This window comes from Eubalaena glacialis, chromosome 6 (assembly GCF_028564815.1).
Source record: "Eubalaena glacialis isolate mEubGla1 chromosome 6, mEubGla1.1.hap2.+ XY, whole genome shotgun sequence".
NCBI classification, from domain to species: domain Eukaryota; kingdom Metazoa; phylum Chordata; class Mammalia; order Artiodactyla; family Balaenidae; genus Eubalaena; species Eubalaena glacialis.
In genome coordinates this window covers 39,475,487-39,501,946 of record NC_083721.1, presented here as the reverse complement: position 1 = coordinate 39,501,946, position 26,460 = coordinate 39,475,487, and the positions used below count along the sequence as shown (strand labels likewise).

General features: G+C 34.3%; 1 protein-coding gene across 1 annotated transcript in view; it reads right to left on the bottom strand.

Moving 5' to 3' along the window:
* The window catches only part of CADM2 (cell adhesion molecule 2), a 243,622-nt gene that overhangs the window by 117,324 nt on the left and 99,838 nt on the right, over positions 1-26,460 (bottom strand). The window contains exon 5 of the mRNA XM_061192976.1: positions 11,127-11,297. Within this exon, the coding sequence (XP_061048959.1) occupies positions 11,127-11,297 (171 nt within the window). The remainder of the gene's footprint in view (positions 1-11,126; positions 11,298-26,460) is intronic.

Below are 26,460 nucleotides of genomic sequence, written 5' to 3'. Positions count from 1 at the left end.
CTTATCCAAATCATCACTGTTGCTCAGGTTATACATTTTCTTTCATGGTGGTAGGAAAGAAGTCTGGAAATAAAAAACACCATCATTGTATCTTTGTTTGGTTGTTTGTTTGTTGGTTGTTTAGCTTTCATGCTCTCAGTTGAGAATTAAGAATCTTTCATTTTCTGATTGTAATTGCAAGAAGGGAATTGTCAGAGGAAGATATCTCAAAATTATTAGATAAGACAATAAACACAAAGAGAAAATAGAAGTCAAGAATCTAGTGAAAATGGTGAAACAAAAGTCTTCACTTATTCTAGATTAATTTTAGTAAACTCAAAAATCAACAAGTGAAAAATCTGTTAATAAGGAAAAAAAAAAAGGAAGAATTTCATCACATAATATTTTGCAACATGATTTTGCTAAAAAGAATATATGACAATACTCCTTCATCTTTGATAATTTCTGTGCATAAGAATTTATACAGTTTACAAGTGGAAAAATGTTGAAGGTATTTGATGATAAAGAAATTAAAACGTTCATTTTAAAAAATTTAATTAGTGCTTATAAATCTAAAAATGAAAATGTTTTACAATTTTGGAAAAAAGGTATTTTTACTCCCTTTGAAAAAATTATGAACCATCAAAGTTTTTTAAAGTATTACATTCTGACAATGCAGGTGCAGGAAGAACCAGAAGCAATGATAAATATGACACATTAAGAATGTATTTGAAATCTGAACTCCATATTTACAATATGGATATGTTCCAGGGTCATGCATGACACTTGTTGCCCATTTTGGGTAGATATATCATCAAACCCAGAAAAATATGAAATAGAAATTCAGGTTTGCTATATTTAAATTCTTATTAAAAGTCTAATAAAGTTGTTTTACACTATCCCTTTCTCCTTTATTATTACATCTACACATTATTCAAAAAATAACTTAAAAACCTAAAAAAAAAAAACCTAAGAATAAAATGTCTACTAGACCCAGGTGATGAATGGTAATTACATTCTTTCCTGATCTTATCAAGGATTAATGCAATAAAGTTTAACATATTTATTGATTATATTTGTCTTAATTACAAATGTAATCAAATTCATAATAATTTGTAATTACAAATTTACAAATATGAACAAAATTCCTGAAGATGAAAAATAAACTCTGAGGACTGATACTACCTGACTTTAAGACTTAGCATAAAGCTCCAGTAATCAAGAGAGTGTGGTATTGGTGAAAAAATAAACAAATAGATCAATGGAACAGAATAGAGGGCCAGAAAGAACCTTATATAAATATAGTCAGCTGACTTTTACTGAAGGAGCAAAGGCAATTCAATGAAGAAAGGACAGTCTTTTTAACAAATGGCACTGGAACAGCTGGTTGTCCGTATGCAAAGACATGGATCTAAACATAGACTTGACATCTTTCACAATAATTAATTCTAAATGCATCATAGATCTAAATGTAAAATGCGAAACTATAAAACTTCTAGAAGATAACATAGGAAAAAACTAGGTGACCTTGAGTTTGGTTTTACACTTTTTAGATATAACACCAACAGCATAATCTATGGAAAAAAAACTGATAAGCTAGAATTCATTAAAATTAAATGTTTGCTCTTGAGTAAAACCACTGTTAAAAGAATGAAAAGATAAGGGGGGAAGTATTTGCAAAGGACATATCTGACAAATGACTGGTATCCAAGATGCACAAAAACCTCTTAAAATGCAACAATAATAAAAAAAAAAAACCCAATTAAAAAATTTCCAAAGATCTAAGCAGACACCTCAACAAATACACACGAATGGAAAATAAGCATATGAAAAGATGCTCAGCATCAAATGTCATTATTGAATTGCAAATTAAAACAATAAGGAGATACCACTATACACTATTTACAGTGGCCAAAATCTGAAACACTGACAACACCAAATGCTAATGAGGACGTGGAGTAACAGGAACTCTCATTCACTGCTGGTGGGAATGCAGAATGGTTTCTTACAAACTAAACATGGTCTTCCCATAATAAGATATATAGTATAAGGTAAACATATTTCTTTTTATGGTCACTTTATCTGTCTTTTGCTAAAATGTGGTTTAATTAAAATTCAAATGACTTTTTTACTCGAAGGAGTTGAAAACTTGTGTTTACACAAAAACCTGTGCATGAATATTTATAGTAGTTGTTTTCATAATTGCCAGAATTTAGAAGTAACTAAGATATCCTTTAGTAGGGGAATGGATAAACAAACATTGGTACATGCAGACAGTGAAATATTATTCAGCAATAAAAAGAAATGTGCTATACGCCACAGAAAGACATATTGGAATCTTAAATGCATATTGCTAAATGAAAGCGGACTGTCTGAAAAGGTTACATCCTATATAATGCCAACTATATGACACTCTAGAAAAGGCAAAACTGTACAGCCAATTAAAAGACCGATGTTTGTCAGGAAATTGCGGGGAGGAAAGGAGCAATCAAGAAGTAAAGCACAGGGGTTTAAGGGCAGTGAAATTATTTTGTATGATATTGTAACTATGGCTACATGACATTATACATTGGTCAAGAACTATACAACATAAAGAGTGAACTCTAATGTAAATTATAAACTTTAGTTAACAATAATCTATCAATATTAGTTCATCAGTTGTAAAAGATATACCACAATAATGCAAAACGTTAATAATAGGAGAAACTGTGAGGGGGTGGGATAAGAGTGTATTTGGGACCTCTGTGCTTTCTGATCAATTTTTCTGTTAACTAAAAACTGCTCTAAAAAGTAAACCCTATTGATTTAAAAAAAAAGTCTATTGAACCCAGATCGTAAATAGTAAAGACAATCTTTGCTGATATATTAAGAGCTAATACAATAAAGTTTAATATATCAATTGATTACAGTAGTTTTCTAACCATATTTTTCTCTTAGAAAAATGTGTGTGCGTGTGGTGTGTGTATTATAGTTCATTCAGAAAGTAGAACTAGAACAATCTGAAAGTATTGGGACATTAAATATGCAGTCTCTTTGAAAACAATCAGCTTTTAACTATCTTTTAAAAATAGATTTATAAAATGGAATTAGTTTTTAAATTGAAAGTTTAAAATACTAGATAGTAATAATTTATGTTTATTTTCTCAATATTAGGTTTTACTTGCCAAAATCATTTCTGCCTCATTTGATTATCCAGTTTTTATTCTCTATTAAAATGACTCAAAATTATCTTCAAAAGATACATTGACATCTGTACTATATATAGATCACATCATTTGGGGACTATTTTTGACTGTCTTTTTGTGAAATTAATTATTAATAATTCTGTGAAGCATAATTATTAATTATGCTTAAAATAATGTTAAAACTTCTAAGTTTCATAAATACATATTTTATAAACTTGATTAAGAAAGACCACTTGAGAGTATATTATTTTAATCTATGAATTTGTTCATTTTTAAACTTGAGAATCTAATCACAAACATATACACGCCTCTTCACTGGGCTTTAATAACACAAAAAATGTTATTTCTATTAATAATACAAACTTTACAGTAACATTTTGAATCCCTGCCCTTAGATCACTTAAAATATTTGGTGATCCAATTACTTTTAATATTTTGATACTGCAGGGACTAAATAAAATATTCCTATCATATATAAAAGAAGACAAATTAACTCATGACCAACATGTGCCAGTAATACATTACTATGGGTAATACAATAAATGAATGTATCTTCCTTGAAAAAGTTGAAAAATAGAGGTTGGGATCTCAAATAGAGGTTGTACATTAGGCCACCTTTCTTAATGTAGTTAAATGTATTTTTTGTTAAGCGACATAGATCACTTCATGATTCTAGTATGTACACATTTCACGAGCTTTGCAAAATATTTTGGGCTCTATTAAAAATACTTCCAAGGCATCCTCATGTATAAATGTGGCATTTTGTCACCTAAAAGAACCATTTATTTTAATTTGGAAAATTTAATCTAAAGATAGTTTTCATTTCACCTTTCCTGGTTCCTTTTATATTCTGTGCCTCTAGACCATAGAAAATTTGTGGTAGACAAAATAATTAGAAAATCAGCATTTTATAAATGAGATGCCAGATGAGTGAGATATGTTATTTTAAAATGCAACTTGTAACATTCACCTTTATGTGTAATAAACCTATATGGCCTGAAAAATTTAATCAAGTGCTTTCTATAATAAATAGAAAAGTAGTGGAAGCATAGTTGATACAACTAACACAGGACAATTTAGAAGACGCTGACCTGGGCTAAAGAGGTATACAGGTTTGTGTAGGGAGGATTGAGTAGGTGGAAATTAATTATCTTTTATAAATTAAAAAGGACAAATGCCAAAATCTGCACTTAATGAAGAATCTCTGCCTACATTTGAAAATATTTCTGTTCTGTATCATGTATATCTATAGTGGAAATGAAGTTATAAACAAAATAATAAGAAGCCTCCAAACCCATCTATATTGAACCTCTTCTGTTATACACAGAATTTTATTTTTTACTCTATTTTATTGAAACAAGTAGAACCAAAGGTAGACTGATAAAGTACATTAGATGGTCCAGAAAAGTAGTAGACATTTATAGTCAAGAATTCAGTTCCTCTAAGCACAAAGTAATTCCATCTAAAAGAGCAAAACAAGAAAGGAATCTCTTTAGAAATACATTTTTAAACATAATATGTTAAAGAGAGACTGGATTAATTGTATTATTTATTTGCACGTTAACTAGAACGGAAATAAAAGCCTCAAGATGGCAAAGATCGGGACTGTAAATTGACCATTTAACTCCTTATATTATTATAGTAATGAATCCAGGAGCGTTCTGGTTATTAAAGGTATATAATGCGCTTCTTATTTTTAGTCATTAACCTAATTGATCTCATCTAAAACACACAATTTCAACACTGCAGCTTCCAAAGTCACTCCCTCCCTTCGTTTCTTTTTTTTTCTTACCAGTTGCTCACACTGAATTTGTTTAGGCTCACAAGCAGGTTCTCTTCTATAACTTATTTTAACTATGTATTGTTTTAAAAGTTGATGATGTACATGTATAGTTACTTATTTTATAGGCAAAGCATGGCACTGTTACACAATAGGAATACTAAACAAATATTACTGATAGCATAAGATTTCATGATTTGATGATTATATTTAATGTACCTTACAACACACATACATATACACTTAAAATTTGGGTTCTTATTTATCCTTACTGGCAGTTCAGTGCCACAGTACCAAAATGCTTTCTCAGAACACTCATTATTCTGAAATATTTTACTAATCTGTCTCTTGTATTTTCCTTTTCAATAACGGTTGATTTTTATGTAATTTTGTCAATGTCACACATAGAAAATGAATATTTACTTATTTTCTTCTTTTCTGTGTTTTGTACATAGTCCTTTCTGTTAGTGGAGATACAATATTCTTACTGAGAATCAAATAAAATCTGACTTATACAATCTGTTCATCTAAAAATTAAATCAGACAAATAAAAAGTTATTCTTGGGCTTCCCTGGTGGCGCAGTGGTTGAGAATCTGCCTGCCAATGTGGGGGACGCGGGTTCGAGCCCTGGTCTGGGAGGATCCCACATGCCGCGGAGCGACTGGGCCCGTGAGCCACAACTACTGAGCCTGCGCGTCTGGAGCCTGTGCTCCGCAACAAGAGAGGCCGCGATGGTGAGAGGCCCGCGCACCGCGATGAAGAGTGGCCCCCGCTTGCCACAACTGGAGAGAGCCCTCGCACGGAAGTGAAGACCCAACACAGCCATAAATAAATAAATAAATAAATTTTTAAAAAAGTTATTCTTTTAAAGGGATTTGTATAAAAATAGGAAGATTAATTAGAATTTCCATCTAAAAAAAAAAAAAATAGAGTAGCTTTTTCCAGTGCTCAGGTGCAAAGTATGCTATTACCTATTATTTGATATTTGCAAGTATTTGTGGTTCACAGTGAAAAATCTACATTTTCTTAAATTTCCAGTTTAAAGAAACTCTCTTCCATCACAGTGACATTAAAGTTTAAGATTAATATTTTATAAGGAAATGAATGTTGCTGTGATATATTGTATAGGCTGAGTTCTACTAAACTGTATATTACAGGGTAACAGAGTTAAAACATTTAGCCCTAGAAACATAACTCCTCCTCCAATTTATTCTCATCATGCTCCTTAGCACTATGTGTTTAACCCTTATGTCTTATTTCTCATCAAACTTGCCTCTTTCCACAATAACACAGGATTTTTATTTCAGGTGTAGTCATAACTTCCCATTATTGTAGGGATATATACTTACTGTTGTCAGTCACCACAGAAAACAATGGCATCTCCTCTGCTCCGGGGGTCCAAAAAGCTGTTCCTCTATTTGGGCCAGTCTTTGCAGTTACTCATAATAGGAACATTGCAAAATCATGTGGAATCCTAAATTTATGTCCCATAAATTCTAGACTAACCACTTTTTTCCTTTTCCAATTCTTCTTTCTAATTTCCCCCACCTGCATCCATGGAATTTCCACATCATACATACTGCAATGTGCATTTATGTGGAGCCATGATCTGTTGTCTCTGGAAATATCTATTGAGAACCTTTTATCACTATTCTTAGGTGTTTATGAAGACCATACCCAATTTGATCACTTTGCTCTAATTTTGACACAAACTGGTACTAAATGTCCCTCTCCACTTTCCATTCCTCAATTCACCCCTGGGGAATGTTCTGCATCCCTAAAGGAACATTAAGTATTATTATCAGTTAGTTTTAATTAACTTCACATACTTGAATGATGGTATGCTAAATGCTAGGAAAAATAATTTATATAGATCTGGTCTCTGCCTTCTAGCCATTTACATATTAAACCATGATAGAATGAGTTGTTATTTTTAATTGGCCATCAAGTATAACATTTTTCATGTAAAGCTTTATAAAAATTGTCTTTCTCCATGAAGTTTGCTTAATAATGCACACTGAAATATGGTGAACAGCTAAAAATGCTCAGAAAGTATATATTTATAATAGTTCCATTTTAGACTCCCAAGAAAGCGAAAATGACTTTGGAAGCTAACAACTGGCATCTTATAGCTAGGCTGAAATAGGCTCAACAGACATAAACGGTTCTCTAGAATCTAAACAATAATCAGATAAGGCCACTCTATGCCTGTGGGGTGGAATAAGAAAAGGCAAGTTTATTCCATAACCAGGTCTAAAAGGGGACACAGACCAAGATGTTCAGCAACTACATAAATTAGCATGATTAACCACACATCTTTATAATAGCAAATCTAATTCTGTTTTAATATTTGTGCTTTGTAGGTAAAAGTTACCAACATACACATCACTGAATTGCCCCCAATCCTGACAGCATCTAATTCAGAACCCTCTTCACAATATTTAGAACAAACCCAAATTCTCTAACAAGTCTCTCCTAACTCTTTCTTACCTACACCTAGAGATTCATCTGGTATGCTGTCTTCTGTGCCATAGCAAACTAAATAAACCCAATTTTGCTAGACTACTGATAGATTTCTGGTGCTCTCTGGCTGGTGATCTTTAATATTCCTTATGACTTGATTTTTATTATTTTTCTTTTATTATACATTGAAAATTACAGTTGAATTAGTAATCAAAGATTATTTTTAAACAGTCTTATTTGGCTTTATATATAAGTAAAAAAAAGTTTAAATTAAAATGCTGGTGATCTGGGTCCTCTGGACACATCAAATTACATAATTTTTCATATTTGAAAGACATATTGATTAAATAAAAAGAAATAGAAAAGAAATGTTGCTACAGACTGAATGTTAATGTTTGCCCAAAGTTCATATGCTGAAACCTAATCTCCAATGTGATCATATTAGGAGGTAAGGACTTTGGAAGATCATGACCGGGATTAGTACCCTTACGAAAGAGACCGCAGAGACTCCTTAGCCCCTTCTGCTGCATGTGGACATAGAAGATGGCCAGCTATGAGCCAGAGTGAGGGTCCTCACCAGACACTGAATGTGCCTCCTCCTTGATCTTGAATGTTTGGCCCCCAGGACAGTGAGAAATCGATTTCTGTTACTTATAAACCACCCAGCCTATGGTGTTTTTGTTACCGCAGCCTGAACCTGAGGCAGGAGATAGATGGGCCCCAGGGTAAGCAGCTGGAGTTCGTTCTCTGTGGACAGAAACTCCAAAATATCAATAGCAGGACAATGGAGAGAAGAGGCTGGGCCCTGCCCAGATAAGAGATAAAAGACCACATATTCCTCATACTGGAAATCAAGGAGACCTCCCCTACTACACATGTGCAGAAAGGCTCCCTGGAGGTCAAAAAGGGAGGGGGTGCCACCCATAGTAAGTGACTACCCATAGGCCTCTTCGCTAGAATCCATCTTGGCTAAGAGATGCGCATGCACACAGGAGGACCCTGAGATATACCAAATACAGATGCAGAACTAGGCAAAGCAAGATGATTGGTCAAAGGAAACCCAGAAGAAATGCCCCATAAAAGTGATTCAAACTACCATGACGGCACGACTCTCTGAGTCCACCCATGTGTCTATCCACATGTACTATACTCTTTTTCCTCCTAATAAATACTTTATTTGCTTCACTACTTTCCATCTCTGTGGAAATTCATTTCTACACAGCTGAAGGGCCAGGGCCTTGTCACTGGTCACTGGTCCCTGGTGGTCTGGTGGCTAGGATTCAGCTAGGATTCAGTTTGGTCCTCACAGAAATTAATTCTCTAGTTTATAATCAAAGCTCAAGCAGTTTCAGTAATTGTCTCACTGCAAATAAATGTTGAAATTTGGAAATAATCTCAGTTTGGGCTCTAAAATATGTTTGTCTTCAAATCTGCTTCAATGAGAACAGGAAGGAAATTAATGAAACTAATCTAATATAATTGAAAGTATTCTTAAAATTTTAATAATTTAATAACTACTAAACTAAGAATAATTAAAATACAACAAACAATAATTAAAAATAATGATCTGGGCTTCCCCGGTGGCGCAGTGGTTGAGAGTCTGCCTGCCAATGCAGGGGACACAGGTTCGAGCCCTGGTCTGGGAGGATCCCACGTGCCGCGGAGCAACTGCGCCCGTGAGCCACAACTACTGAGCCTGCGCGTCTGGAGCCTGTGCTCCCAACAAGAGAGGCCGTGATAGTGAGAGGCCCGTGCACCGCGATGAAGAGTGGCCCCCGCTTGCTGCAACTGGAGAAAGCCCTCGCACAGAGGCGAAGACCCAACACAGCCAAAAATAAATTAAAAAAAAAAGAAAAAAGAAAAAATAAATTAAAAAAGAAAGAAAAAAGAAAAAAAAAAATAATGATCCGATTGATATTTTCTCTATTAAAAAGTAAAAAAAAAGTCTGGTTCTCCTGGTACTTCTCTGATCTTTTCTCATGATACTCTCTACTTTCCACTCTACCCTGGTCTCACTGATACCCTTGCTGCTTCTAGAAACATAAAAACAACCCACATGTTCCTATCTCAGGGCCTTTGTACTTATTGTTCCCTGTGAATTGTATGTATATATTTTGTTTGAATATTTAAACATATTAATTTAGTTAAAATATTATTTTATTTAAATATTCATTTATATATATATAATGTAATATATTAAAGTATAAATAATATATTATATAATATAGTCATTTAAATATTTATAACATTATAATATATTTAAATGATATATTAAAATGTAATATTATTATATAGTATGTAATGATATAATTTAATGTGATACTATATGTGATAAAATATATATTTATATATAAATGCATTATATATATATGTTAATACTAATACACACACACACATTCACGATCCTTGACTTCCATTGTAACTTCACTCCTTATCACCTCTCTGCTTTATTTTTTTCCTACAGACTTAATACATAGCATGCTATATGTTGTATTTATTAATTTTGCTTTTCAGTTACTCCTACCTAGAGTGGATGTTATAAGGGAACTGGAGTTTGTTGCTGTTGGTGGTAGTGGTGATTTTGACACTTGGAGACAATCTCAGTTTGTTTTGCTAAAGTTGTCCTTTTTTGGTCACTTCTGTAACCCCAGTGCCCAAAAGAATGCCTGTTTCATAGTAGGTACTCAATACATTCTTGTTGAATAAATAAATGAAAACAGACTACAATGAGGCATATTAGAAGACTAATATGTAGAGTTAACATTTTAAAGTTCAATGTAATTTCGCATCACACACACAAATCTAAACTTGAACTATAATTTATCACAGATAACAAACTCAACAAAAAAATCTCTAATATTGGAAAAAGTCAAGTAATAGGATTCAGAAATATAATTCTTTGTACTCTACTCTTTTCAACTTTATGTTACATATTTCTATTCATTCATTTTCATTTTGATAAATATTTATAGACCGCCTGCTATATCCCAAGGACATTGCTAAGTATGAAAGCGTCATGATTATAAGTCGACCATTTGCTAGTTGTGTGAACTTGGCCAAGTGACTCAACCACTATAATCTTCAGTGTCCTTATCCATGAACTGCAATTAAAGAGAGCAGTAACTATTCATCAGGCTATTATGCTGATGCCCTAACATGAGATAACATGAGTTGAGATAATGCCAGCAAAGAATTCAGCTCTGCCTGGGCTCACTGGAGTCATCCAATTTATGTTCTTATCATTTGTGAACAATAGTGATGTTGATAAAGAAAACCTAATAGATATGCCCCTGTGTTCATAAAGACTTAGCATATTTTAAAAAATAGAAAAAAATAGTATAATTTTAAAAGAACAGATGGTAAGCCACGTTTGCATACAATAACATTACATTTAGAAAGTTCATCAAGGCTTTTTCAGATTTCCACTTCTCACTGATTCTGCCAAAATTACTGCTCTTCCTGGCCAACATTTGGAAGATAATTAGGAGTTTTAACCTTCTGATATCTTCTTTCTTTTTCTTCCTTGTCAAGAATGATAATCAACCAAGGACTCCTTTCCTTTGAATGTGATTAATACTAATGAGGTCAATTTTACTTCATTTGGCTATAGATTTTGCTGCACATTTGCTGTAACTTCAGGAAATTTTTGAAATGATTTTAAATGTAGATGCAGAGATTTGGCGCCAAGGTAAAGAGTTATGGAGTAGCGTTTACTTACAGTGTATTTCTAGCACCTGCATGGCCACCTGAGGGGTGGCATTGAGAGATTCATGGTCTACTCTGCAGATGACCGCCACGCCATCGTCGCTTCGGTCCACTCGGAAGTCCAGTGTGCTGCTGACTGTGAAAGTCTTGCGATTTGCATCTTCTTCCTTTAAATATTTTACATCTGAAAATAAAATATAAAATTTTAAATTCTGTGAAGTTCTCTTTCAAAATGTAACAGATTTCATTTACTCGAGACACACTGGAAGCCTCTTCTCCCAATCTTTACCCAATTTTAAAAAGCAAATATTTGTTAGTGTCACATTTAATCCATTTCGTTTTGAGTAAACAGAAATAAAACTACTTCAGAAATACATTTTAAAAGTTAAATACAGAAATAAAAGGCAGGTCACAGCACTTTTTTTTTTTTATACTCCATTTGAAAAATCAGGCCATTTTACAATATTAATCTCTTTTCTTTAGATTTAAGTTTTACTAAAAGATAATCTTAATTCTCTGAACCACAAGCACAATTGAGAAGAGCAAATTCACAACCATCTGGGTATGCCTAAAAGGAAGTACAGTGTATTTGAGCTATGATTTTAACATGAACACTGTGAGGTGAACATAATTGCTAAAGAATACCTAAGATGAGAAAGTTGTCATCTTTGGTAAAGAAGGAGAACAGTCATGTGAACATTTTGAATGTTTAAATATCTATCTACCTATCTATATATATTTGCAATGAAATTTCTATTGAGATAAATGCTCTTCACTTAGCTGAAGAATTCATTACAGCCTGAATGAGAATACTTTCCTCAAGATGTGAATTCACTTACCAATACTTAAACTTACTGTGCATGATTCAGATTCATCATTAAATGGTGCACTTAGGGATTATTTGTTCTCTGTGGAAAAGGGATTTAATAATATTTTCATTTAATTTGAAATTTCTCAAGTCTAAAGTAGCTGATGAGAAGAGGGCAATTTTAATGGCTTAGAAATCAAGATAACAGGCTAAGGTTAAGATATCTTTTAACAAGATCTTAAATATAGTTGAGGGAGAAAGCTGTTCGAATTTCTTAGCATTTCATTTCAAATGAAAAATGATACTTTCTATGAAAAGACTTCTTTTGCATAAAATGCATAAAATATTTGATTCTAGCATGTATTAAATATTTTTAAAATATTTAAAAATATATCAATGATAAGAAATTAATGTAAGTTCAGCTTCTCCATTGTGCTCTATGCAAAGATTTCACTTGGAAAATAATATCGAATCTTATGTATTTGATGGGTAGATATTTACATGGTCCATTGGGTTTTACTTATTTCCAGAGAAGAATGTCTTTACCTTATTGATTTTAAAAATAAAATAAATATTAGTAAAGAATAAAACTAGATAAATGTCACATGTCTTATTTTGAAACTATATGTTTATGATTGTGTTCAGAAATTAGAAAAGTAATTAAGATTTTTACCAGAAAAAATTTATGTAATTTAGGCAGTTTTGAGACTAAGAAAAATTTCTAACATTTGGAAAGGGGGGAAAGAATATAAAAATCTCAACTCCATCTTTTAACTATAAATTAATCATACAGGATACAGGGCTTTCCATCAACATGTGTCTTATGAAATATCTCATTTTTGTTAACTAAAGTCATTTCTGAGATTTTTGCATTTGAAAATTAGATTCAACTTCAGTTAAAAAAATATTAGAGTAAAAGATGAAACGATCTCCTTTCAGTCAAAATATGTCAGGATAATATAGATGCATTTATAGTTCTCTGCTATATTAAAAAAATGAGGTTTTCTTACTTTTCAATGTCTCATATATTTATACAAAATGTTGCCTCATTTTTATATTTTATATCCTTTCCTATAAATCTATGTTCAGTGTTTTCTTGTTCATAGCTCTAAGCAGTGGCAGTGTAAGAAAATTTAGATCTCTCGACAAACCACTTTTATATTATACAATATATAAGAAATTATTCCAAAATATCACTGCTAATTGTTTAATTTTAATAACAGCTGCATTTTAAGAACCCACACATCTGCTTCCTTTAGCTGTTTCCTTTACAAAAGTATCATTTTATGTAATATTAATTGGACACATAAAATCTGAGAGCAATTGTATATAACATAAAATATTAAAAGCATCATTCAAATGAAATAAACAAAAGTATAATTTGTTGCTTTTAACATTAGCTTATGTGACAGCTTATAGGGTTACTAGAAGGCATAAGATGAACAGGAAAAAGCACTGAGAAGAGCCAATCATAGTATCTTTCCCCACATTTTATGCTGACCTCCTCCCCCCCAAACAGGAAACAGTACTTAAAATTTATTTTTATTTTGCTTTCTAGCTTTATAAAATAACTGATGCATTCCACAGTTACAGAATCAACAGAAATTTCTTTATATTGCATAGCTAATTTGCTGATTCCATGTTCTGTCTTGTTTTAGAGAGTTTCCATTTTTTTCTTCTTTGGCAAGTCACACCATTACTTCATCACATTGTGATCTAGAGCAGTATTCCTCAAAATGGAATGTTCATCTGAATCACCTTTGGATCTTGTTAAAATGCAGATTCTGATTCAATAGTTGTGCGGTAGAGCCTGAAGGTCTGCTACTGGCCCAAAGACATATTTTGAAGAGCAAGGGTATAACGTATACATCAACATCATAGGTGATATGACCAAAAGTGAGTGAACATTGGGATTAACTTTACTCAACTTTCTCTCTTTTTATTGCCACTCTCCATAAGCTTACATTCTACTTTTACTATTTCCACATATATTTCTTCCTTTTATTTACATTTTTCAAAATACTCATGTCATGTATTATATAATGTGTTGGTATAATGGTCGGCAAAAGCAAAACGTATGAGCAAACAATAAACAGAGGAATTTGTAAGATTACATTCATCATAATCCTTGAAGTCACTCTCTTTTTCCAAAGGAGATTCTGGACATTTAAGAGATTGCTCTTAAGTAATCAGAACTGTGGTTGCTTTTGGTGGGTGGTTGCAAAAGGTCTCATTATACTACTGTGTTTACATTGCATGTGTTAGAAATTTTCTGTAATAAAAATATTTCTAAACATCTGCCTGGGAGAATTCCTCAAGTATGCTTCTCAACAAAAGTTATTTTCCTGAACATTTCTTGGTGAAGTCTCAAAGTAAAGATTTTGTATCAATTTTTATATTATGTATCTTTATCAGACAAAATGTATAATAGCAATCTGTTTATATTTGGGATTTTAGATCTTTTATCTCACTAAGAGCTAAGGTATGAAGAAAAATGGCAAATATAATTGTGAGTTAGACTGCTGGAGCCCCCCAAATTAATACATTTAAAAACCAGAGTTTGGGATTAAAGTATACACACTATACTATATGTAAAATAGATAACCAACAAGGTGCTACTGTATAGCACAGGGAAATATATTCAATATCCTATAATAATGGAAAAGAATGTTAAAAAAGAATATATATATTTATCTTTATATATGTATAACTGAATCACTTTGCTGTACACCTGAAACTAACACAACATCGTAAGTCAACTATATTTCAATAAACATTTTAAAATTAAATAAATAAATAAAAACCCTAAGTTAACTACGGAACAAAGCAAAGAGTTATCTGGACGTTTTTACAATCAAATCTTTTCATAAAATATCAGATCTCAGGAGATATCTCTATATCCATCTTTCCAGATTTATAATATTAGGTTTATCTGCCTCTATATCTGTAGTTTCTGGCCACCTTTGTACTAGACTTTTAGAAGGAAAATCCTCTAAGGTGAGGTTTCTTCAGAAGTTACCTTGTCTCCACAATGGTTCTAATCACCTTGAGCAGTGTAATCTGAACTTTTGTGACATTTTTGCTTTCTGCACTTAGGTGATTTTGATCCCCTTTGAACAGATCCAGAATGAAGATACTCCCATTTTTATAAAGGGAAATCTTGTCCTGTGTCCTTGGTAGCCCTCTCTATCAGACCTGCACCTAAAGAGGGCCAGTTTCCTTTAATCCATTGCAAAGCCTATACGCCACACTGGGAACAAGGCAGGGATTTATTTATTTATTTTTATTAAAAAAAAAAATTTATTTATTTAGTTTTAGCTGTGTTGGGTCTTCGTTGCTGTGCGCAGGCTTTCTCTAGTTGCGGGGAGCGGGGCCTACTCTTCGTTGAGGTGCTCAGGCTTCTTACTGCGGTGGCTTCTCTTGTTGCAGAGCACCGGCTCTAGGTGTGTGGGCTTCAGTAGTTGCAGCACGCGGGCTCAGTAGTTGTGGCTCGCGGGCTCTAAAGTGCAGGCTCAGTAGTTGTGGCGCACGGGTTTGGTTGCTCCGCAGCATGTGGGATCTTTCGGACCAGGGCTCGAACCCGTGTCCCCTTCATTGGCAGGCGGATTCTTAACCACTGCGCCACCAGGGAAGTCCCAATGCAGGGATTTAAATACAGCTTCTGCCTTGTTACCAGTACTGGAAGGATCATACCTTCTCATAATTTGGAGATATCTCTTGGGAATTATGTAGGATATTATGTGACTTCTCCTGAACTATTTGGGCCTTTAATTCTCTGGCCATGAGCAAAGCTACAGACATCGCTGCTTATATAGAACATGAACTCTTCTACTATTTTCAGAGTCTGGATTTGTAAGTGATTTTGAAGAATCAGATGACAGTTTCAACAGGAGAATTCAAGAAATTTATTCTGAATCCATATCACTGTTATTAATGGTACTTTAATTGTTTCGCACCATTGTAAGTAAGCTGAATGCAGGTCTTCTTGCCATACAGAAGAGAATATGTGAGCATTAAATGAGATAACTTGGCTTTATTGCCAAAAATTTGGAACGAACATATTGGACAAATGGATATGTTACGTGATTCTTGTTTAAAAGAAGTTTTATAGATCAAAATTTCTAAAAGTAAATGCATCATTTTTAGAAGATAACCAGCTTTCGCATCATTTAAAAAGATTGACATAAAGTAACTATGTCTAGTTAACTTAGTAAACTAGACAGATTTTAAAACCAGTTTGTCTTGAAGGGATTGTTGGGAAATTTTTTTCTTCAGCTTAAGAGTACTACAGGATTTAATTTTTTAAACATCATTATTGGAGTATAATTGCTTTACAATGGTGTGTTAGTTTCTGCTGTATAACAAAGTGAATCAGCTATACATAGACATACATCCCCATATCGCCTCCCTCTTGCATCTCCTTCCCACCCTGCCTATCCCACCCCTCTAGGTGGACACAAAGCACCACCGAGCTGATCTCCCTGTGCTATGCAGCTGCTTCCCACTAGCTATCTATTTTACATTTGGTAGTGTATATATGTCTATGCCACTCTCTCACTTCGTCCCAGCTTACCCTTCCCCCTCCCCGTGTCCTCAAGTCCATTCTCTATGTCTGCATCTTTCACCTGTCCTGCCCCTAGGTTCTTCAGAACCATTCTTTTTTTTTTTTTTTAGATTCCGTATATATGTGTTAGCATACGGTATTTGTTTTTCTCTTTCTGACTTACTTCACTCTGTACAACACTCTCTAGGTCCATCCACCAAGCTACAAATAACTCAATTTCGTTTCTTTTTATGCCTGAGTAATATTCCATTGTATATATGTGCCACATCTTCTTTATCCATTCATATGTCAATGGACACTTAGCTTGCTTCCATGTCCTGGCTATAGTAAATAGAGCCGCAATGAAATCATGGTACATGACTCTTTTTGAGTTATGGTTTTCTCAGGGTATATGCCCACTAGTGGGATTACTGGGTCATATGGTAGTTCTATTTTTAGTTTTTTGAGGAACCTCCATAATGTTCTCCATAGTGGCTGTATCAATTTACATTCCCACTATCAGTGCAAGAGGGTTCCCTCTTCTCCACACCCTCTCCAGCACTTAGTGTTTATAGATATTTTGATGATGGCCATTTTGACAGGTGTGAGGTGATACCTCATTGTAGTTTTGATTTGCATTTCTCTAATGATTAGTGTTGTTGAGCATCCTTTCATGTGTTTGTTGGCAATCTGTATATCTTCTTTGGAGAAATGTCTAGGTCTTCTGCCCATTTTTGGATTGGGTTGTTTGTTTTTTTGATACTGAGCTGCATGAGCTGCCTGTATATTTTGGAGATTAATCCTTTGTCAGTTGCTTCATTTGCAAATATTTTCTCCCATTCTGAGGGTTGTCTTTTCATCTTGTTTATGGTTTTCTTTGCTGTGCAAAAGCTTTTAACTTTCATTAGGTCCCATTTGTTTATTTTTGTTTTTATTTCCATTGCTCTACGAGGTGGGTCAAAAAGATTCTTGCTGTGATTTATGTCATAGAGTGTTCTGCCTATGTCTTCCTCTAAAAGTTTGATAGTGTCTGGCCTTACATTTAGGTCTTTAATTCATTTTGAGTTTATTTTTGTGTATGGTGTTAGGGAGTGTTCTAATTTCATTCTTTTACATGTAGCTGTCCAGTTTTTCCCAGCACCAATTATTGAAGAGGCTGTCTTTTCTCCATTATATATTCTTGCCTCCTTTAACAACGATAAGGTGACCATATGTGCATGGGTTTATCTCTGGCTTTCTATCCTGTTCCATTGATCTATATTTCTGTTTTTCTGCCAGTACCATACTGTCTTGATTACTGTCAGTTTGTAGTATAGTCTGAAGTCAGGGAGCCTTATTCCTCCAGCTCTGTTTTTCTTTCTCAAGATTGCTTTAGTTATGTGGGGTCTTTTGTGTTTCCATACAAGTTGTGAAATTTTTTGTTCTAGTTCTGTGAAAAATGCCAGTGGTAGTACGAGAGGGATTGTGCTGAATCTGTAGATTGCTTTGGGTAGTATCGTCATTTTCACAATGTTGATTCTTCCAATGCAAGAATATTGCATATCTCTTCATCTGTTTGTATCATCTTTAATTTCTTTCATCAGTGTCTTGTAGTGTTCTGCATACAGGTCTTTCGTATCCTTAGGCAGGTTTATTCCTAGGTATTTTATTCTTTTTGTTGTAATGGTAAATGGGAGTGTTTTCTTAATTTCTCTTTCAGATTTTTCATCATTACTGTATAGGAATGCAAGAGATTTCTGTGCATTAATTTTGTATCCTGCTACTTTACCAAATTCATTGATTAGCTCTAGTAGTTTTCTGGTAGCATCTTTAGGATTCTCTATGTATAGTATCATGTCATCTGCAAACAGTGACAGCTTTACTTCTTTTCCGATTTGGATTCCTTTTATTTCTTTTTCTTCTCTGATTGCTGTGGCTAACACTTCCAAAATTATGTTGAATAATAGTGGTGAGAGTGGGCAACCTTGTCTTGTTCCTGATCTTAGAGGAAATGGTTTCAGTTTTTCACCATTGAGAATGATGTTGGCTGTGGGTTTGTCATATATGGCCTTTATTATGTTGAGGTAAGTTCCCTCTATGCCTACTTTCTGGGGGCTTTTATCATAAATGGGTGCACCTATTGAGATGATCATATGGTTTTTCTCGTTCAGTTTGTTTATATGGTTTATCACATTGATTGATTTACATATATTGAAGAATCCTTGCATTCCTGGGATAAATCCCACTTGATCATGGTGTATGATCCTTTTAATGTGCTGTTGGATTCTGTTTGCTAGTAGTTTGTTGAGGATTTTTGCATCTATATTCATCAGTGATATTGGCCTGTAGTCTTCTTGTGTGTGTGTGGCATCTTTGTCTGGTTTTGGTATCAGGGTGATGGTGGCCTCATAGTATGAGTTTGGGAGTGTTCCTCTCTCTGCTATATTTTGGAAGAGTTTGAGAAGGATAGGTGTTAGCTCTTCTCTAAATGTTTGACAGAATTCGCCTGTGAAGCCATCTGGTTCTGGGCTTCTGTTTGTTGGAAGATTTTTAATCACAGTTTCAATTTCATTACTTGTGATTGGTCTGTTTTTTTTTTTTTTTCTATTTCTTCCTGGTTCAGTCTCAGAAGGTTGTGCATTTCTAAGAATGTGTCCATTTCTTCCAGGTTGTCCATTTTATTGGCATATAGTTGCTTGTAGTAATCTCTCATGATCCTTTGTATTTCTGCAGTGTCAGTTGTTACTCCTCCTTTTTCATTTCTAAATCTATTGATTTGTCTTCTCCCTTTTTTTCTTGATGAGTCTGGCTAAGGGTTTATCAATTTTGCTTATCTTCTCAAAGAACCAGCTTTTAGTTTTATTGATCTTTGCTATCTTTTCTTCATTTCTTTTTCATTTATTTCAGATCTGATCTTTATGATTTCTTTCCTTCTGCTAACTGTGGCTTTTTTTTTTCTTCTTTCTCTAATTGCTTTAGGTGTAAGGTTAGGTTGTTTATTTGAGATGTTCCTTGTTTCTTGAGGTAGGATTGTATTGCTATAAACTTCCCTCTTCGAACTGCTTTTACTGCATCCCTTAGGTTTTGGGTCATCATGTTTCCATTGTCATTTGTTTTTAGGTATTTCTTGATTTCCTCTTTGATTTCTTCAGTGATCTCTTGGTTATTTAGTTGTGTATTGTTTAGCTTCCATGTGTCTGTATTTTTTACAGATTTTTTCCTGTAATTGATATCTAGTCTCATGGTGTTGTGGTCGGAAAAGATACTTGATACGATTTCAATTTTCTTAAATTTACCAAGGCTTGATTTGTGACCCAAGATGTAATCTATCCTGGAGAATGTTCCATGAGCACTTGAGAAGAAAGTGTAATCTGCTGTTTTTGGATGGAATGTCCTATAAATATCAATTACGTCCATCTTGTTTAATGTATCATTTAAAGCTTCTGTTTCCTTGTTTATTTTCATTTTGGATGATCTGTCCATTGTGAAAGTGGGGTGTTAAAGCCCCCTACTATGATTGTGTTACTGTCGATTTCCCCTTTTATGGCTGTTAGCATTTGCCTTATGTATTGAGGTACTCCTATGCTGGGGGTATAAATATTTACAATTGTTATACCTTCTTCTTGGATTGAGCCCTTGATCATTAGGTAGTGTCCTTCTTTGTCTCTTGTAATAGTGTTTATTTTAAAGTCCATTTTGTCTGATATGAGAATTGCTACTCCAGCTTTCTTTTGATTTCCATTTGCATATCTTTTTCCATCCTCTCACTTTCAGTCTGTAGGTGTCCCTAGGTCTGAAGTGGGTCTTTTGTAGACAGCATATGTATGGGTCTTGCTTTTGTATCCATTCAGCCAGTCTGTGTCTTTTGGTTGGAGCATTTAATCCACTTACATTTAAAGTAGTTATCAATATGCATGTTCCTATTACCATTTTCTTAATTGTTTTGAGTTTGTTATTGTAAGTCTTTTCCTTCTCTTGTGTTTCCTGCCTAGAGAAGTTCCTTTAGCATTTGTTGTAAAGCTGGTTTGGTGATGCTGAATTCTCTTCGCTTTTGCTTATCTGTAAAGCTTTTAATTTCTCTGTCAAATCTGAATGAGATCCTTGTGGGTAGAGTAATCTTGGTTGTAGGTTTTTCCCTGTCATCACTTTAAATATGTCCTACCACTCCCTTCTGGCTTGCAGCGTTTCTGCTGAAAGATCAGCTGTACCTTATGGGGTTTCCCTTGTATGTTAATTGTTGCTTTTCCCTTGCTGCTTTTAATATTTTTTTTTCGTATTTAATTTTTGATTGTTTGATTAATATGTGTCTTGGCGTGTTTCTCCTTGGATTTATCCTGTATGGGACTCTGTGCTTCCTGGACTTGATTGACTATTTCCTTACCCATATGAAGGAAGTTTTCAACTATAATCTCTTCAAATATTTTCTCAGTACCTTTTTATTTCTCTTCTTCTTCTGGGACCCCTATAATTTGAATGTTGGTGTGTTTCACGTTGTCCAGAGGTCTCTGAGACTGTCCTCAATTCTTTTTATTCTTTTTTCTTTATTCTGCTCTGCAGTAGTTATTTCCACTCTTTTATCTTCCAGGTCACTTATCCGTTCTTCTGCCTCAGTTATTCTGTTATTGATTCCTTCTAGGGAATTTTTAATTTCATTTATTGTGTTGTTCTCATTGTTTGTTTGCTCTTTAGTTCTTCCAGGTCCTTGGTAAATGTTTCTTGTATTTTCTCCATTCTATTTCCAAGATTTTGGATCATCTTTACTATCAGTACTCTGAATTCTTTTTCATGTAGACTGCCTACTTCCTCTTCATTTGTTTGGTCTGCTGGGTTTTTACCTTGCTCCTTCATCTGCTGTGTATTTCTCTGTCTTCTCATTTTGCTTAACTTACTGTGTTTGGGAATCTCCGTTTTGCAGGCTGCAGGATTGTAGTTCCCGTTGTTTTTGTTGTCTGCTCCGAGTGGGTAACGTTGGTTCAGTGGGTTGTGTAGGCTTCCTGTTGGAGGGGAGTGGTGCCTATGTTCTGGTGGATGAGGCTGGATCTTGTCTTTCTGGTGGGCAGGACCATGTCTGGTGGTGTGTTTTGGGGTGTCTGTGAACTTATTTTGATTTTAGGCAGCCTCTCTGCTAATGGGTGGGTTTGTGTTCCTGTCTTGCTAGTTGTTTGGCATAGGGTGTCCAGCACTGTAGCTTGCTGGTCGTTGAGTGGAGCTGGGTCTTAGAGTTGAGATGGAGATCTCTGGGAGAGCTTTCACTGTTTGATATTATGTGGGGTCGGGAGGTCTCTGGTGGACCAATATCCTGAACTTGGCTCTCCCACCTCAGAGGCTCAGGTCTGACACCCGGCCAGAGCACCAAGATGCTGTCAGCCACACAGCTCAGAAGAAAAGGGAGAAAAAGAAAGAAAATAAATAAATAAAATAAAATAAAATAAAGCTATTAAAATAGAAAAAAATTATTTTAAAAAATTAAAAATTAATTAAAAAAAGAGAGAAGAAGATAGCAACCAAACCAAAAAACAAATCCACCAGTGATAACAAGTGCTAAAAACTATACTAGAAAAAAATAAATAAACAAACAAACAAAAAAGGACAGTCAGAACCCTAGGACAAATGGCAAAAGCAAAGCCATACAGACAAAATCACACAAAAAAGCATACACATACACACTCACAAAAAGAGAAAAAAACATATATATATATATAAATATATATATATATAAATTAAAAAAAGGAAGAGAGCAACCAAATCAATAACCTACCAATGATAATAATGTCTAAATACTAAACTAAGATAAACAGAAAACCAGAAACAAATTAGATGCAGAAAGCAAACCCCAAGTTTACAGTTGTTCCCAAAGTCCACCGCCTCAATTTTGGGATTATTCGCTGTCTATTCAGGTATTCCAGAGATGCAGGGTACATCAAGTTGATTGTGGAGATTTAATCCTCTGCTCTTGAAGCTGCTGGGAGAGATTTCCCTTTCTCTTCTTTGTTCGCACAAGTCCTGGGGTTCGGCTTTGGATTTGGCCCTGCCTCTGCGTGTAGGTTGCCTGAGGGCATCTTTTGGGAAGTCTGAGGTCTTCTGCCAGTGTTCTGTAGTAATTGTTCCTCATGTAGATGTAGTTTTGATGTGTTTGTGGGGAGGAAGGTGATCTACCTTCTTGAAGGTGCCCCCTCAATAAAATTTTAAATGTTTTTTACTAACTGATTGACAGTTATTTTCTGGAAGAGATGAGAAATTACTGCTAAACTTGCTGCTGAACAATATGAAAGAAGTTTTCTATGGCATTTGAATGCTTTAGACGCCTTCTCTCTCAACTTTGAAAACGTAAAGTCAGCTGGAAGAAGGCAAGGTGGTTGTGAGGTGTAGGAGCGGAGATGGGCAGGAGGAGAAATCTTGCTGCCAAAGCAGAAGCATTAACAAAGGTGCAAAGCAGGACTTTTTACAAATCATCTTTATTTAATATTCAAGGTAAGCAGTTGATTTTATATCTGCTTTAAACTTTCTCCAGACCAAAAATACTGAGGCCATGTCTTACATGGTAGAACTTTAATCTCCACTTTCATTTGTTCACTGGAGGAGACCTCAAAACAAATTCTTGAGGCAAATTTCATTAGTGCCTATGAGTATTCCTTCATATAACTCCAATCTGATAGGGGTAGACTTTTATAAATCCTTTTCATAACATTCCACTTTTATAAGAATGTGCCACTCATAATCCTGATTTGTAAAGCTATGGCTCTACCATTAACTAGCAATACAAAAGAATTGTTTCACTTGACAAGGAATTTTATTGAAACTCAGTTCTTGTTAATAGATTTCAAAAGCTCAGATGAGTAAAATAATATTTATGGAGGATTGATGAAGGGGTATTTATGGAGGATTGATTAAGGGGGCATGATTCTCTTTTTCAATTTTTCAGCCAAAGTAGAAGGTTAGAGTTTTTATCAATTTTCTCTTAAATGTAATTCCACAGGTCTATGTTCAGAGGTGCTACAAGGACTCACTGTATGAACCTTGTTGTATTTACCCTATGGCCAAATCATTTCAATATAGACACTTCTGTCTAAAACATGTGAACTCAGAGAGGAATTATCTTCTCTCTCGACTCTCAGTACCAGGAAATGTTAGATCTCTTTGTACAAATGGTTTGTGAACATAGTAATTAACTGATCATGTCTCTCTTTTTGTACTAGCTAAAGAGTACTAATTAAATTTTGTGATTCACCGCTGGCAAATGTGAAAGTCTTTGTAAGAAGTATTTGCTTACTGATCTCACTTTAGGTTCCATCTCACATTTCTACATTAATTTAGCTGTTGTATCATATTCAATATCCTTACCTTTTATGTTAATCAGTGTTTTTTTGTATTTACACAAATCCTTCTAGAACATGATGAGTTATGAGTCACTCTCCCTCAGAAACACTGGACCTAGTTCAGTCACTGCTTGATGGCTCAGGAAAATTTAAACATCTTAATACAAAATACCTATCAATATTTAATACCTTAGAAGAGCACTAAGAAGTATATTGCTCAGTTCAGTAGAATCATCCGTAAGGAGCAGAGTCATCTCCTTTGAAAATTACTGAATTAAAGTCTTAGATCACTTTCACCCAAGTGATTAATTCATTCTATATTTAATTATATATTTTTATTTATTTAGCTCTGTATTTAGTGGTGTGCACCTAAGAAGAACACCAAGAACTGGTTTGCTCAGTCCAGGAGAGTATCGAGTAAAGAAGAGAGTCACCACCTTTAAAAATTATTAGAGTAAAGTCTTGAGAACACTTTAACCCAAATGATTCACTTATTCTCCATATAATCTCCATGGTACCTTGCGCTCGTACCATGTGTTTGACACCATGCCAGACTCTGCCTGTCAAAAGTTAAATGAAGAAAGGAATCCCAGTCTGGTGAGAGAGACAGATATGCAACTATATTATTTAAATATTTTTAAAACTATTAGCATGTTCAAAATACCAAAGAGAATAATTGTTTAAAGACTAACAATATCAGATAGCGTCTCTGAAACTCACCTCATCAGATATCTCTTTTGAAAAGAGTACGGGAGATAGACTATTTAGGAGAAAAATGGTTACTCGGGAGATTAGTTACTAATTGTGATAGCCCAAGAGAGAGATTAGCTTGTTCTCAAGAAAATCTTCTTAATTTTATTATCACGTTCTTTGAATATTCAGTAGCATATGAATATTACTTATTATTTCTGTACCACTAATGTAATGAGCTAAAAAGGAGCTTTTGTCAGTTTCAACAAGGTTTCCCTCTTTCTGACTTACGCAGCTTGTTCATGAACTGTGAGGTATATCCTGCATAACTTGTGGAATTTATCTTGGGCACTTTGGGCTTAGTTTATACCCTATCAATTGTTCATGAATAAAACCCAAAAAGGAAGTAGGGTAGGGAGGAAATATCAGCACTTCCCATATTTAATCCCAGAGCACAATATTTTATTAGACACTCCTTAATATTTTACATCTAACAGAATTACAGTCATAAAATCTAAAAATTATATCAATATGTGAAAATAAGTTTGTAACCCTCTATAGTGTCTGTACTTGATGAATTTGAATTCATGGTGTTTGCCATAACCAGATTTGCCTTTTAAGAGTAAATCCCTCTGCTATGTAATTTCTTTGGTAGACATTCCTTGCCCAGAAATCGCCATGCTCTGTAGCATGTGACTTCAGCAAGATGTGATTAAACCTGAAGAGGTACCTGACCCCCAGTTGCCTAATCTCCAGGGTGGAAAGCATGAAACTTTAACCCCAAACAGAACCAATGTAGTTAACTAGCCTGTTTCAGAATCTCTATCATATATCTTAATGTGATTGAAAACCCTGAAGAGTTCAAAGAAATTGAAGTAAAAACACATGCTTGAGCACACACATGTATACACACGTACACACACACACAGAGGCACATGTATATCCTACAGCTAATTCTCGGAAAGCCATGATTTAGCCAATCTAATGAGAGAGCATGATTCATGATGTAGAGAAAAGGTGTGCAAAACAGAGGAAGAAGCAGATAGCTGGGTGTACTTATAGACAAAAAGAAGCTAAGTCACTATGAAGCCAGTCAATCAGTGAACTGTTTATATCCAGGGAATAACCTTTATGGCTATAAAGGTTCCGTTGTGCTCCTTTCACTTGGCAATGGTCAGGAAAACCTTACAATAACCTCTTTTCACTTGAGAGTAGGTTGAGTGAACCTCAGTGCCATTAGCCAAATGTTTAGACATGAGAAGTCAACTTTCACTTGTAACTGCTTCTAAGAAAAGATTTTATATTTTGTGCACTACATCCTTAGGCTGAATCAAAAAGATAATACCATGTGACTGGGAAAAAAAAAAAAAAATCCTGACTCTGAGCCTGATGCCTCAGGGTAGTCACTATACTTGTGTAGATTATAATGTCCTTCCTTCTACTGAAGATTGAAAGATTGATTTTCTATTGAAAAAGGTGTTTTATTGTAGGCCCAAAAGATGATAAAAGATGGCAGAAAATTTTTAAAAAGCCCATCCATTAGAGTAAACTCTATAAGAAACTAAAAAAATATCTATCCATTTGAGTAAATTCTATAAGCAGCAGGCAAGTGTGACTCCTTTGAAACACCTGTGATGATGCAATTTTCTAGTCATCAAACAATTTATTTTATAAAATCTTGTAGCATTCAGCACATGTAAGAAAAAATAAACCTGCCCCTCATCAACCTCTTGTGAAAATGATTCATTTGCATCAGTAAAACATCTGTAATATAAAATTAGCTTTCTGAATACACTGCTTCTCTCTCTCTCATAGTTTTGTTGATTATTTTTCAACAGGTTATCTTGTTTTCTGAGCAACATATCACTTTTAAATTCCAACTATCCACTGGGATGTTCATAAGGTTCAATACCATTCACATGTTCATAAAATTCATAAATAAATTACTATTTTTTCATTTTTTCTTCTATTATTCTTCTCCCTTCTTATCTCTTATCTCTTTTGGCTTTTA